Here is a 15,595-nt window from a genome sequence, read left to right on the forward strand (position 1 = left end):
AAATTATAGATGTCCCATAATCGCCTGAATGTGACCATAATAGCCATGTCTTACCGCACATCAACATCCTAACTCTCTCCCCTAGACATTCAACTTTGACGTGCGTCAGCTGAACTGGCCGGAGTACATCGAGAACTACTGCATAGGCACCAAGAAGTACGTTCTGAATGAAGACATGTCCGACATCCCTGCAGCCAGGCAACACCTCAGGAAGTGAGTAGACTACTTACAGGACTGACTGTGTTTGTTCCTGTCTTATTTTCAAGAAGGATGTAAATGACAGTGTGTACTTCCAACTCCCTCCCTCAGGCTGAGGAACATCCGCTACACATTCAACACTCTACTGCTGGTCTTCATCTGGAGGGTGTTCATCGCCCGCTCTCAGATGGCTAGGAACATCTGGTACTTTGTGGTCAGCCTCTGCTTCAAGTTCCTCTCCTACTTCAGGGCCTCCAGCACACTCACCAACTGATGACCAACTGACCGTTGACCAGCTGAACGCCCTGCTCACCACCTCAACCAGACCACACCCCTCAGACCTCCAGCAGCACCCAACCCCACCCCTCAGACCTCCAGCGGCACACAACCCCACTCCTCAACCAGACCTCACCCCTCAGACCTCCAGCAGCACACAACCCCACTCCTCAACCAGACCACACCCCTCAGACCTTCAGCAGCACACAACCCCACTCCTCAACCAGACCTCACCCCTCAGATCTCCAGAAGCACACAACCCCACTCCTCAACCAGACCACACCCCTCAGACCTCCAGCGGCACACAACCCCACTCCTCAACCAGACCTCACCCCTCAGACCTCCAGCAGCACACAACCCCACTCCTCAACCAGACCTCACCCCTCAGATCTCCAGAAGCACACAACCCCACTCCTCAACCAGACCACACCCCTCAGACCTCCAGCAGCACCCAACCCCACTCCTCAACCAGACCTCACCCCTCAGACCTCCAGCGGCACACAACCCCACTCCTCAACCAGACACTGTTCCTTCTGACCCTGTTGTACGTCATACAGTAAAACCACTATGTAAGTGTTATTTCTTTTCTAACTACGGCTTTTCTTAAAGCGACAGATTACATGTGCAACAATAAACTCATTGTATACTCTCCCCACATTTTTGCTCATAGTTTACATCCTCCCCAACCCAGACACAATGTCATAGAAGAGGATTTTTTTGCATACTTGAAATACTGTATGTCAGGCCTCCTCTCTTCTTCCATGGGCGAAGTGTTTTTACCTTGTATTGGTTTGTACTGACAGAATATTTGGGAACCTGCACTCTGTAGCGAGGCCAGCTAAGGATATCCGAGAGTAACTTCGGTGTTGATCACATTAAAGGCTTTATTCAATCTGTAAAGTTGAAGCGTTACAGACTCTGTGATATAAATTAAAAAAGGTCATTTCCAATTGAGCCAACACATGCAGCTTTTACCGTGAATGCAGTCTGCAAAAGCAGGTACATTCCCTTTTGTTTCAATCATGCTGTAAAGCTGAACTTCTGTGATGTGGATTGAATGGAGCCCACTGGAGACTACTACTGAAGTACTACTAACATCTGACCTGGTTGATGACTACTGAATATTGACATCGGTATGATTGACACAACGCATAAGACTCATTCTTTGTTTTACCGTTTGTCCACTTTTTACCTGTTTTGTACAGCAGTTTATTTTGAAACTAAGTTTACTATTTTTTCATCTTTATAAATAATTGCGTCAAACTAAGGCTTGTCTTATGTAAGTGATACAGTGCATTCGGAAAGTATTCAGACCCCTTGACTTTTTCCAAATGTTACATACAGCCTTGTTCTAAAATGTATTAAATACATGTTTTTCCTCAATCTACACACACTACCTCATAATGACAAAGCGAAAACAGGTTTAGACATTTTTGCAAACTCATAAAAAACAAATACCCTATTTACACAAGTATTCTGACATTTGCTATGAGACTCGAAATTGAGCTCAGGTGCATCCTGTTTCCATTGATCATCCTTGAGATGTTTCTACAACTTGGAGTCCATCTGTGGTAAATTCAATTGATTGGACATGATTTGGAAAGGCGCACACCTGTCTAAGGTCCCACAGCTGACAGTGCATGTCAGAGCAAAAACCAAGCCATGAGGTCAAAGGAATTGTCCGTAGAGCTCCGAGACAGGATTGTGTCGAGGCACAGATCTGGGGAAGGGTACCAAAAGATTTCTGCAGCATTGAAGGTCCCGACGAACACAGTGGCCTCCATCATAAATGGAAGAAGTTTGGAACCACCAAAACTCTTCCTAGAGCTGGCCGCCCAGCAATCATCACATCTGGAGGAAACCTGGCACCATCCCTACAGTGAAAGATGGTGGTGGCAGCATTATGCTGTGGGGATGTTTTTCAGCGGCAGGGACTGGGAGACTAGTCAGGATAGAAGGAAAGATGAATGGAGCAAAGTACAGAGATATCCTTGATGAAAAACCTGCTCCAGAGCACTCAGGACATCAGACTGGGACAAAGGTTCACCTTCCAACAGGACAACGACCCTTAGGACACAGCCAAGACAATGCAGGAGTGGCTTAGGGACAAGTCTCTGAATGTCCGTGGCCCAGCCAGAGCCCGGACTTGAACCAGATCAAACATCTCTGGAGAGACCTGAAAATAGCTGTGCAGCGACGCTCCCCATCCAACCTGACAGAGCTTGAGAGGACCTGCAGAGAAGAATGGGAGAAATTCCCCAAATACAGATGTGCCAAGCTTGTAGCGTCACACCCAAGAAGACTCAAGGCTGTAATCGCTGCCAAAGGTGCTTCAACAAAGAACTGACTAAAGGGTCTGAATATTTATGTAAATGTGATACTTTGCTAAAATTTCTAAAATCCCTATTTTTGCTTTCTCATTATGGGGTATTGAGGGGGGGACAATTTTAGAATAAGGCTGTAATGTAACAAAGTGTGGAAAAAGTCCAGGGGTCTGAATACTTTCCAAATGCTCTGTAGATGGTGACAGTATCGTATATAAGTGTGGAAGATGTGTAAATAGTTGAAGTTCTATATTATTTTTCTAGACTACCTAAAAGAGTAGTATTCCTGAGGGTTGATTCTTCAGGAGTCTGACTCTACCACAGAACTCCCCAGACTAGATCTGTAGTGTTACTTGTGGCAGACAGCAGTAGTCCAATTTTATTCGTTGATACAGCTATAAACAGTATCTATGGTAGAAGTCTTGACTAAATGTACCCCAAATCCTCCCTCTGGAAAAATATTTATATGTGAGCCAGTAATGGTGTGCAACAATGGTGACCGTCCTTTCCTAAATTCAGTAAGGAATTATGAACCAAACGCACGCCAAATACAGAAAATGGCTTTTTCTGTACAATGAAGTTGTACAAAATGTCCTGCTTGTTACGGATCTTGGCATCTGTCATGTTGATAACAAAGCAGTGTCTTTGTTATGATACATAGTGGAAGCAGAGCACTGTGGGTAGATCAGAGCTAACTGGGCAATGTTCTGTAAACTGCAACACTTATGACTGTTTATTTTGTTTCATTTTCCTTTTTCAAATGTTAAATGACCCTCTATTTCTGCTCTGAAAACACTGTTTGGCAAAACATGAATAAACCAAAAGACAACAAATTGGTCAGTGTGCTAATCATTCTGCTTCATACACTGCTGCCTCATGTAGAAAATAGATTTAGCCTACTTCCATGGCTGTGTTTATACAGGCAGCCCAATTCTGATCTTTTTTTCACTAATTGGTCTTTTGAGAGATTGGTCAAAAGACCAATTAGTGGGAAAAAAAGATCCGAAATGGACTGCCTGTGTAAGCGCAGGCACCATCACCAGAAGATAGTGGGATACCAAACGAGAGATTTAAATGAATATGAAGTGCACTAAAACACGTTTAATAGGACATCTCCCATTGACAGATGTGAAACAGATACTGAACAACAGTGTAAATAGATAGAAATAGAACAAACATGACATGCAAGTTAATGGTATGAATGATAACATAGAAGGATCAGATTTCATTCAGCCTAACTTACAGATGACAACGTCCCAATACCTTTACACACTAAGCCTGATAAAACTGGGGAGTTAGCTGCTTTCCATTTTCCAGTGTAAAATACATATTTACAGGATATAAATATATTATAATGGTAGTCATATGAGGATACTGTCCAAAACAATAAATAGAACAATTATGATTGTCAGATCCTAATCAGTTTACTCTTATTTGGTTCAAACCAAAATCCCAGCAATCCACATACTTGTGATTGGAGACTTCTCTTCCTGGATTCCCCCACAGGTGAAGGGACAGTATGTGCATGATCAGCAGCAGGCTCCAGGTCCCATATCCACAAAGCGTCTCACAGTAGGAGTGCTGATCTAGGATCTGTCCATACAATCTTATCTTAAAAGGGCAAAACTGATCCAAGCTCAGCACTCCTACTCAGAGAGCTTTGTGGATATGAAGGCAGGTCACAGGGCTACTCCTGTACGTGGTTGTCCGTCAGGAGCGGAGCAGCACAATTGTTCACATGGGGATCTGGGAGAACCACCTGGAAATAGAGAACATGCAGAGGTACAGTGTAAATACACTACTACCAGTGAGACACAGGGAACCTGGTACATGGAAGGATTTACCATCATTTTGTGACAGTTTTCGTGGCAATAAAGAAGACTTGGCTCACCTCTCTAGGTTTATATGGGCCTAGTTTGAAGCGACAGCAGACTATGTCGAAACAGAAGCCAACAAACCCATGGATCATGCCTGTGGGAGAGAGAATATCAATGAAGAAGTTCAGGGTGCATTTCTCTAACGTGGCACAGTATCAGGCTGGCAAAGCAACTGTGGAATGATTTGTGAGACATGAACAGTATGAGGTCTGCCCATGACACTGGGTGGTAAGAGTGAGTGTTGTCTGGACCTGTGGTGGAGAAGATACCCCCGATGATGCCACAGAGTCGTACCAGGAACTGCCAGAGGGGCATGTGCTGCTCACTGACCGTCACCATCAGAGAGCTGGTGTCGTACTTCATAAAGATCCCTGACACACCGTGGCTGCCCGCCGCATGGTTGATCACCCGCTCCTAGACCAGACAGTGGGTAGGTAGAGTGGGGTGGGGCTTAATCTCTCCTTTACACACACACACTAGAGGTCGACCAATTCTGATTTTTTCAACACCGATACTGATCATTGGAGGACCAGAAAAAGCCGATACCGGTTAATCGGACAATTTTTACGTATATATTTGTAATAATGACAATTACAACAATACTGAATGAACACTTATATTTAAACTTAATATAATACATAAATACAAGCAATTTAGTCTCAAATAAATAATGAAACATGTTCAATTTGGTTTAAACAATGCAAAAACACAGTGTTGGAGAAGAAAGTAAAAGTGTAATATGTGCCATGTAAAAAAGCTAACGTTTCAGTTCCTTGCTCAGAACATGAGAACATATGAAAGCTGGTAGTTCCTTTTAACATGAGTCTTCAATATTCCCAGTTAAGAAGTTTTAGGTTGTAGTTATTATAGGAATTATAGGACTATTTCTCTCTATACCATTTGTATTTCATATACCTTTGACTTTTGGATGTTCTTATAGGCACTATTGTATTGCCAGCCTAATCTTGGGAGTTGATAGGCTTCAAGCATTGCTAAGAGCTGCTGGCAAACGCACAAAAGTGCTGTTTGCATGAATGCTTACGAGCCTGCTGCTGCCTACCACCGCTCAGTCAGACTGCTCTATCAAATCATAGACTTGATTATAATATAATAAAACACACAGAAATACGAGCCTTAGGTCATTAATATAGTCAAATCTGGAAACTATCATTTCGAAAACAAAACGTTTATTCTTCAGTGAAATACGGAACCGTCCTGTATTTTATCGAACGGGTGGCAACCCTATGTCTAAATATTGCTGTGACATTGCACAACGTTCAATGATATGCATAATTATGTACAATTCTGGCAAATTAATTATGGTCAATGTTAGGAAAAAATGGTTCACAGTTCGCAACGAGCCAGGCGGCCCAAACTGTGCGTATACACTGACGCTGCTTCCACTGAACGCAAGAGAAATGACACAATTTCCCTAGTTAATATTGCCTGCTAACATGAATTTATTTGAACTAAATATGCAGTTTTTTTTTTAAAGATATAGTTGTGTATTGATTTTAAGAAAAGCATTGATGTTTATGGTTAGGTACATTGGTGCAACGATTGTGCTTTTTTCACAAATGTGCTTTTGTTAAATCATCACCCGTTTGGCGTAGGCGGCTGTGATTCGATGATAAATTAACAGGCACAGCATCGATTATATGCAACGCAGGACAAGCTAGTTAAACTAGTCATATCATCAACCATGTGTAGTTAACTAGTGATTATGTTAAGATTGATTGTTTTTTTATAAGATAAGTCTAATGCTAGCTAGCAATTTACCTTGGCTCCTTGCAGCCTCAAGGCCTCAGCCTCAGCCTCCTCGCTTGCCACGCAGTCTCCTCGTGGATTGCATTATAATCGGCGTCCAAAAATGCAGATTACCGATTGTTTTGAAATCGGCACTAATTAAAAATCGGCCAAGCCGATTAATCAGTCGACTTCTAACACGCACACACCTTTCTAGCATCTAGCCTTTGTGTGTTTGTAAGAGAAATCTATGACTGTCTCAGGTTGTGATGTGGTGTTATACAGCAGAGCTAGAAGTAACTTCTGGCAGCCAGCAGAGGGAGCTGAATGGACTGGACTGGACTGGATGGATGGATGAGGAGACTGATCCATCATCTGAACCCACCGCAGCATCCTCCATCATGGTCAACATCAAATATAATTCCTTTCCCCCTGATGGTTAATATGAGGATTTGGGGAAGGCAAGCTGATACTAGATCTGTGCCTAAATCAGGACTTACCCTCTCCGTCACAGAGAACTGGTGTGTGTCTGCCGACACCTTGGACGTGTGCAGTTTGGTAGGAACCACCGTAATGAAATACTGGAACATCTCATTATCTGCAACAACAAGACAAAGAGCAAAGCCTTTAAACCCATCCATCTAGTGACAGACTACACAGACTATACAGAAAGGTGAAATAGGGGGCTTCAGTTATTTCCCCTGGAGAAACTAGGCGGCTTTGAACGGCAAGTGAGTGAAAGCAAGACTGCAGTGAATCCACTTCAAATGGATACAAATAGCTACATTTTCTCCCTGCAAACTCATGACGCCATGCTGAGCAGAATAGGCTGGAAGTGTGGATCAGAGCTCATGTACATAATCAGCCTACACACAGTCTGGGTTTTGACAGTGTGGCTTATTCACAACACAATATTGTTGCTACAAAGTACCTCAATATACAGTCACTTACAGCTCTACCATTCTGTAGTCATAGCTACACATTGATTAACAGTTGAATGATGTTTGATAAGAACATATTAATGTGTTTTACTTCCTGGTCTCGGTGAGGAGGATCAGTAACTTACGGTTGCTGGTGATTTTCTCTGTCCCGTCCAGAGGATTGATGATGCCGGGGATCTCTTCTCCGAAAGACAAATGGTCTATCCGATGGGAGAAGTTGTACGCTGCAATGCATTGATGAAACCCAGCTCACATTCAGTCAGGTGAAATAGGACAGTGAAAACCTATATTTGGGAGTGAATCATTCTGAGAAAATAGTTATTTGGCACTGCATTAGAATACATACTGCTCTTATCTATCACTTGAAACATGGAAATGCAGATTAAATGTAAGCAACCAGAGAACAGTACTAACGGTGTCCTTGTCAAAAACAAATAACTTATGCAAATGAGTGTCACCCTTTCCTGGTCAGGCTGGCAGAGAACTTACTGTCATGGCTTACAAAAGCTGCTATATGAGCATGGCCACGAGGATGATGAATAGGCCTGAGAAAGACAGAGGGTTAGAAGCGTGAGGAGCATTTTCATCAAAAATAAATATACTGTGCTCTATAGGTTGAGTGCCCTTTTACCCATCAGACATATAGACTCATAAATCATTCATGGCATCAATTTGTGGAGCTTGGAAGCTTCTAACGTATGAGATAAACTCCATGAGCCTCTGAGTCTTTGGCTGTATTACATAGCTTTCCCCCATTACACCCATAAAGAATGATTTACATTCAAAATGCACTATTAAATAACAAAACGGTTGTTCAGGCCATGAATGCTGATTGGTTGAAAGCCGTGGTATATCAGAATGTATACCATGGGTATGACAAAACAATACTATTTACTGGTCTAATTACGTTGGTAACCAATTTATAATAGCAATAAGGCACTCCAGGGGTTTGTGGTATATGGCCAATATACCACAGCTAAGGGCTGTATCCAAAGCACTCTGTGTTGCGTCGTGACTAAGAACGGCCATTAACCATGGTATATTGGCCATACACCACACCCCCTTAGGCACGACTGCTTAATTATAAGCAGGGTGGTTTGAGCCCTGAATTCTCATTGGCTGAAGGCCATGGTATATCAGACCATATACCATGGGTATGACAAAACGTTTAGTTTCACTGCCCTAATTACGTTGATAACCAGTTTCTAATAGCAATAATGCTCCTCGGGGGTTTGTGATATATGGCCAATATACCTCGGCTAAGTGCTGTGTCCAGGCACTCCACGTTACGTTGTGCATAAGAACAGCCCTTAGCCGTGGAATATTGGCCATGTACCACACCTCCTCGGGCCTCGTTGCTTAAATATATTGTGCTTATAGGAAAGTGTATCGGTATCTTACTTTCCCACTGTGATGTGGAAGTTCCCAGCCACTTTGTTGACGTAGACGTGCCCATGTATCCTACAGGCACTTAAGGGCTCTGAGGCGGTGCCCTCTCTGAAGACACACACACATACTATTACCTTCGTAGGAAAACATCTGTACTTAATGCATTTTCCCATCACCTCAGTAGTGATGAATTTTGCATTTGAGAGCCATAGTAACTACTAACCGTGGGGGGACCAAGGTGGGCCTACTAACCTGGGGGGGGGGGGCAAGGCGGGCCTACTAACCTTGGGGGGGGGGGGGCAAGGCGGGCCTACTAACCTAGGGGGGGCAAGGCGGGCCTACTAACCTAGGGAGCAAGGCGGGACTACTAACCTAGGGAGCAAGGCGGGACTACTAACCTAGGGAGCAAGGCGGGACTACTAACCTAGGGAGCAAGGCGGGACTACTAACCTAGGGGGCAAGGCGGGACTACTAACCTAGTGGGCAAGGCGGGACTACTAACCTAGTGGGCAAGGCGGGACTACTAACCTAGTGGGCAAGGCGGGACTACTAACCTAGTGGGCAAGGCGGGACTACTAACCTAGTGGGCAAGGCGGGACTACTAACCTAGTGGGCAAGGCGGGACTACTAACCTAGTGGGCAAGGCGGGACTACTAACCTAGTGGGCAAGGCGGGACTACTACCCTAGTGGGCAAGGCGGGACTACTAACTTAGGGGGCAAGGCGGGACTACTAACCTAGTGGGCAAGGTGGGACAACTAACCTAGTGGGCAAGGCGGGACTACTAACCTAGTGGGCAAGGCGGGACTACTAACCTAGTGGGCAAGGCGGGACTACTAACTTAGGGGGCAAGGCGGGACTACTAACCTAGTGGGCAAGGCGGGACTACTAACCTAGTGGGCAAGGCGGGACTACTAACCTAGTGGGCAAGGCGGGACTACTAACCTAGTGGGCAAGGCGGGACTACTAACCTAGTGGGCAAGGCGGGACTACTAACCTAGTGGGCAAGGCGGGACTACTAACCTAGTGGGCAAGGCGGGACTACTACCCTAGTGGGCAAGGCGGGACTACTAACTTAGGGGGCAAGGCGGGACTACTAACCTAGTGGGCAAGGCGGGACTACTAACCTAGTGGGCAAGGCGGGACTACTAACCTAGTGGGCAAGGCGGGACTACTAACCTAGTGGGCAAGGCGGGACTACTAACCTAGTGGGCAAGGCGGGACTACTAACCTAGTGGGCAAGGCGGGACTACTAACCTAGTGGGCAAGGCGGGACTACTAACTTAGGGGGCAAGGCGGGACTACTAACCTAGGGGGCAAGGCCGTAGGGGCTCCCTTTAGAACACTCTTGTACAAGACCTCCTGTAGAGAATGCTCCTCCCTCAGCCTGTTCTGTATCAGCAACAGGGTCCTAATGAGAGTTGGGAGAGGGAGAAACACGTTAACTACTCATTTCATACAGGAAGGACGACAAAATAGTTGGGGTTTTTTGGAATGTGGTTGAGTGAGATTTTCCGACTATTAACGAAGTGCTTAAAGGACTAATCTACAATTACTACCTATTTATTTTTACTTTTAAATGCATGATATATAGCCATTGATTATTTAAGAATAAAACATGATAAATGTCTCATGAGCTTAGTTTAACTGTCTAACCCAATCAGAACCCAAAATAGAAGCTTGTTTTACTATTTTGTTAATAATTAATTTACTTTTAAAAAACAAACACTGTACAAGCTCAACAAAAAAAAAGGACAACTATCATTCTGATATAATGGATGGTCAGTCCTTGGATCCATAGCTCTGTCTATGAATTTGAGAGTGGTTACATTTCTACCCCACCCTCAGCTGTTCACCTACAAAGTGGTGGGGTGATATTTCAACAGTGACATGCACACGTACTAACTGAGTAAACTGCTTACCTGTGCCACAGTTTTTGCTGCGGGGTCAGCTCAAAAATCACCTGAACATTTATACACAGGGAAGAAAATAGATCAGGGTTTAGGATCACCAAAGTCTATTTGTATGTAATAGAATGCTCAGTGATCTACTCACAGGCTCATACTGAATACCATTTGATGTTATCATAGTCTCTGCCAGGTCCAGAATGTCTGCACCCACATCTGAAACAGCACACCAACTCAATCTTTAGCTCCAGGGGGTTGTGGAGAAAATTATACAGTACATCATAACACATTAATTATGCCCAAAATATGAAGGCCTACATTTTATGAATGATTCCAATAAATAATGTGTGATAAGGCTGAATACTTACGTTGGCATTTCATGGCAACTGTAATATCTATGTTTATTCTCAATTTACTGTAAATGAAGAAAAAGTACTGTCAAATTCCAAGATAATGTATTGGCAGTAAAACATAGTTCAGTCTTAAATAAGAGCTTATCATGATGAAACAAAATCAACAGTTCTATGTACCTTGAAAAATCTTTATCCACTTCGTATTCATACTTCATCCAGGTGTCCCGATACACAAAGAACTCAAAGAAGGCCAGCAGTGCCATGGCAGTGAATGCTATCAAGGACACTATGGATGGGCGAGAGAAGAACATCAGCGACATCATTCAAAGTTGAGGCTATTGAATCAGTATTCAGACATATGTGAGCAGTATTGAGAGTGAAATCTCACCTGTCCCCCCTGTGGCTGTGGTCTCGACATAGCTCTCTGGGACCTTGGGGAAGGCATCCAGCTCCTTAACCAGACTCAGGGCTTTCTTCCTGTACAGACGCCTCATCTTCAGGACCACTCTCCACGTCCTCCCTTCATACACCTGGGAAAGTGAAATCATACAGAATAGTCCATTATGTTTTTTTTCTCTAATCTGTGTAATATAGGAATTAAACAATATGCAGGTTACCACCATCATCGCTGCACACATCGGTCATACCTGGCTAGGATTGATTGGCAATGTCACTGACACCACATTCTTCCAATCAACTAACTATGTCGTTTTTTTCAAATGAGTTACTACCCACATGTAGTGCTGAGCGATTAACCAAAATGGTGGTTATTTTTCAGTTTTTAAATTACTAATTCCTTATTTTTTCTGTGAGCTCAATGTGCGCATTGCAGTTTCTCTAGCGAGAAATCAGTTCCAGCCTGAACTGTGCGATGTAGTTGGGAGTTGTAGTTTCCAACAGGCCAATATTTGACATAGTTTAGCACATAAAACATGGTAATTAACTACAATGAGCCATAATCAATTCTGCATCTACTTGTCAGGTCATTTAAAAAAAAATGTTTTTACACCTGCTGAGGGAGAGACAGGAACACATGACCATTTAAAAAAAATATATATATATATAAATATATTTTAACCTTCATTGAACCAGGTAGGCTAGTTGAGAACAAGTTCTCATTTACAACTGTGACCTGGCCAAGATAAAGCAAAGCAGTGCGACACAAACAACACAGAGTTACACATGGAATAAACAAGTGTACAGTCAATAACACAATAGAAAAAAATTAAGTCTTTATACAGTGTCTGCAAATGGCGTGAGGGGGTAAGGCAATAAATAGGCCATAGTAGCGAAGTAATTACAATTTGGCAAATTATCACTAGAGTGATAGATGTGCAGATGATGATGTGCAAGTACAAATACTGGAGTGCAAAAGAGCAGAAAAGTAAATAAAAACAATTTGGGGTTGCGGTAGGTAGATTGGATGGGCTATTTACAGATGGGCTATGTACAACTGCCGCGGTCAGTTAGCTGCTAAGATAGCTGATGTTTAAAGTTAGTGAGGGAAATAGTCTCCAGCGTCAAAAAGTCTCCAGCTTCAGCGATTTTTGCAATTCATTCCAGTCATTGGCAGCAGAGAACTGGAAGGAAAAGCGGCCAAAGGAGGAATTGGCTTTGGGGGTGACCCGTGAGATATACCTGCTGGAGCACGTGCTACGGGTGGGTGTTGTTATCGTGACCAGTGAGCTTTACCTAGCATAGACTTATAGATGACCTGGAGCCAGTGGGTCTGGCGACGAATATGTAGCGAGGGCCAGCCGACTAGAGCATACAGATCGAAGTGGTGGGTGGTATATGGGGCTTTGGTGACAAAACGGATCGCACTGTGATAGACTACATCCAGTTTGCTGAGTAGAGTGTTGGAGGCTATTTTGTAAACGACATCGCCAAAGTTGAGGATTGGTAGGATAGTCAGTTTTACAAGGGTATGTTTGGCAGCATGAGTGAAGGAGGCTTTGTTGCAAAATAGGAAGCCGATTCCAGATTATTTTTGGATTGGAGATGTTTAATATGAGTCCTGAAGGAGAGTTTAGTCTAGCCAGACACCTATGTATTTGTAGTTGTTCACATATTCTAAGTCAGAACCGTCCAGAATAGTGATGCTAGTTGGGCGGGTGCGGGCAGCGTATGGTTGAAAAGCATGCATTTAGTTTTACTAGCGTTTAAGAGCAGTTGGAGGCCACGAAGGAGTGTTGTATGGCATTGAAGCTCGTTTGGAGGTTTGTTAACACAGTGTTCAAAGAAGGGCCAGATGTATACAGAATGGTGTCGTCTGCGTAGAGGTGGATCAGGGAATCACCCGCAGCAAGAGCGACATCGTTGATATATACAGAGAAAAGAGTCAGCCTGAGAATTGAACCCTGTAGTACCCCCATAGAGACTGCCAGAGGTCCGGACAACAGGCCCTCCGATTTGACACACTGAACTCTGAGAAGTAGTTGGTGAACCAGGGGATGCAGTCATTTGAGAAACAACAGCTGTTGAGTCTGCCGATAAGAATACGGTGATTGACAGAGTCGAAAGCCTTGGCCAGGTCGATGAAGACGGCTGCACAGTACTATCTTTTATCGATAGCGGTTATGATATCGTTTAGTACCTTGAGCGTGGCTGAGGTGCACCCGTGACCAGCTCGAAAACCGGATTGCACAGCGGAGAAGGTACCATGAGGGGATATGGAGTACCACAGTGAGACTCATAAAACCTCGTGGCCAAACAAGGAAATGGTTCCAATCATTTTCCCAGCATTCACGTTTCCCATAGGGGACTTTAGAAACACTTAAAATAATGGCTGTGTTTCGTGTAGGCTTACCCTTGCGTGACGTTTTGTTAACCGTGTAAATCTCTCTAGGACAAGGTCACTTTTGATGGCTAGGTTTTATGGGTATTATGACACCTCTATTGAGAGCAGCTGTTTCTTGGCCAGGTAGCTCTAGCTGAAAATACATGATCAAAGTGATTGATAGTTGGTATTCAGTAGTCATAAAAGTATGCCTTATTTACTTTGAAGAACTACAAAATAGTGATTTTGTCAGACAGCATAGGCAGCAGCTGTATAGGATGAGATGATGACTTAGAATTAAATAATAAAGTCATCAAATAAGAAAACATGATATAAACAACGGAAATAAATGAATGTCAATATGATGGTTAATAAAAGATAGCAGTCACTACCACCATCATAGTATATTTATTGTTTTATTCTGTGTTATTACTGCATTTAACCCAAATTCGAAACCAAAATCTGTGATTATTTTTTAATAATGAACCGAAATCGAACCGACCTCAAAAAGCATTAATCGCTCAGCACTACCGGCATGAGGAAGTCCTCATCAGTATAATTTTAGCTAGAAAGCAACGGGGAGGGGGCACCAAGCCCAATATACATTCGTGTCCGTGGGCAATAACGTTATCTATGCAAAACAACTGAAATAGCCCACCAACGTCAATAGGATATATAGTGTTTCCTTCAATGGCTAGTGATAGTAAACATCGTACAGCCACACAACAACACCAGCATCACCAACGTAAGCTACAACAAGTTAGCAAAGATGCTCATGGTTGTCTGAGAACCATTCATTCATAATTGTCTCTTCTTACCTTGGTTTCATGCGTCTATACTCCGGTAAATTGATTGCAAAGCAGGTATCAATTCATAACATTATAACGAGTGAAAAAAGACGTTTGTTAGCTTCTAGCGTTCTTCACCGGGTGCTGTCTTGTTTTAGCAACACGACCACCCACTAGGCAATATGAACTGTCAATGGTCATTTTCCATTAGCGCCACCTGTCGACTAGCTCGCGAATGGCTCTAAATGTGTTGTCATTTTACGCATTATACACCAGATGGCGCTCGAGCCCGTGAAAATACTCTCACACCGCATTCTTTGTCTTCTTTCAAAGCTTGTTCCCTAAAATGTAGGACATTATTCCAAATGTTGCATCATTTTATTAAGTTCAAAACTATTTTGTATACAGGATGATAACTATTTGTATTAGCTTCACAATTTTAGACCTAGGTATATCATGCCTAGTATTTTGCTATTGCACAATACATTCGTGTGGTAATGTTTTTACAACATACCTTTTACTTAAAACATACACATTAAGTATACATTGCAATTCCGTTTTCCATTTTAACATATTTTCATCTCTTATAATTGGCCTGCTCTGACTGCATGTTGGCGCACACACTGCTTCTTCAACTGAAGTAACCCCAGCTGTTTAGACTTTATAATTAATTAAGAGGCATTGTTGGGCTCATGCACAGTTCACATCAGTAGGTTATGAGAATTAGGGCTAGGGTTAGCTAAAATTGTCCCTGACGCAACTATAAAATAACTAACCACAACCAGCCCTGCCCTGCAACTGAAGTAACCCCAGCTGTTTAGACTTTATAATTAATTAAGAGGCATTGTTGGGCTCATGCACAGTTCACATCAGTAGGTTATGAGAATTAGGGCTAGGGTTAGCTAAAATTGTCCCTGACGCAACTATAAAATAACTAACCAGCCCTGCCCTGAGAACAGTCTTGGTTTCCACTAATGCGATTCTGCTCAAATAGACCAATGCAGGCGAAGTGTCCTGC

General features: G+C 43.2%; 2 protein-coding genes across 5 annotated transcripts in view; one reads left to right on the forward strand and one right to left on the reverse strand.

Moving 5' to 3' along the window:
• Positions 1 to 1,737, forward strand: part of LOC110499985 (fatty acyl-CoA reductase 1) — a 53,813-nt gene extending 52,076 nt beyond the window's left edge. For both annotated transcript variants that reach the window (XM_036957242.1, XM_036957241.1), the window contains exons 11-12: positions 86 to 213; positions 310 to 1,737. In XM_036957242.1, coding sequence (XP_036813137.1) covers positions 86 to 213; positions 310 to 472 — 291 coding nt within the window. In that variant the 3' untranslated portion in view covers positions 473 to 1,737. The remainder of the gene's footprint in view (positions 1 to 85; positions 214 to 309) is intronic.
• Positions 1,738 to 3,873: 2,136 nt separating this feature from the next.
• LOC110499988 (endoplasmic reticulum-Golgi intermediate compartment protein 2) lies at positions 3,874 to 14,777 on the reverse strand. 3 transcript variants are annotated; one of them, XM_036957244.1, is made up of 14 exons: positions 14,608 to 14,777; positions 11,399 to 11,540; positions 11,188 to 11,296; positions 11,026 to 11,072; positions 10,806 to 10,873; positions 10,673 to 10,713; positions 10,060 to 10,161; positions 8,764 to 8,859; positions 7,852 to 7,907; positions 7,488 to 7,586; positions 6,922 to 7,019; positions 4,927 to 5,089; positions 4,690 to 4,769; positions 3,874 to 4,557 (listed from the first exon to the last, which is right to left on the reverse strand). In XM_036957244.1, the coding sequence occupies exons 2-14, from the start codon at positions 11,502 to 11,504 to the stop codon at positions 4,486 to 4,488; spliced, it is 1,137 nt and encodes a 378-aa protein (XP_036813139.1). In that variant the 5' UTR covers positions 11,505 to 11,540; positions 14,608 to 14,777; the 3' UTR covers positions 3,874 to 4,485. The 3 variants fall into 3 exon arrangements, with proteins under 3 accessions (XP_036813139.1, XP_036813140.1, XP_036813141.1); XM_036957245.1 differs by having other exon boundaries at positions 11,399 to 11,543; positions 14,606 to 14,777; XM_036957246.1 differs by lacking the exon at positions 14,608 to 14,777 and adding an exon at positions 13,820 to 13,919.
• Positions 14,778 to 15,595: the final 818 nt, after the last annotated feature.

The sequence above is a fragment of the Oncorhynchus mykiss genome, chromosome 21, assembly GCF_013265735.2.
Source record: "Oncorhynchus mykiss isolate Arlee chromosome 21, USDA_OmykA_1.1, whole genome shotgun sequence".
NCBI classification, from domain to species: Eukaryota; Metazoa; Chordata; class Actinopteri; order Salmoniformes; family Salmonidae; genus Oncorhynchus; species Oncorhynchus mykiss.

Bases quoted from the DNA above. Each gene is read 5' to 3' on its own strand.
- LOC110499988 (XM_036957244.1), bottom strand. From the start codon at position 11,504: ATGAGGCGTCTGTACAGGAAGAAAGCCCTGAGTCTGGTTAAGGAGCTG. The intron at 10,874-11,025 runs GTAAGTATTCAG...GTGCTGTTTCAG, and splicing joins AGTTGCCATGAAATGCCAAC to ATGTGGGTGCAGACATTCTG. The intron at 10,714-10,805 runs GTGAGTAGATCA...ATAAATGTTCAG, and splicing joins ATGGTATTCAGTATGAGCCT to GTGATTTTTGAGCTGACCCC.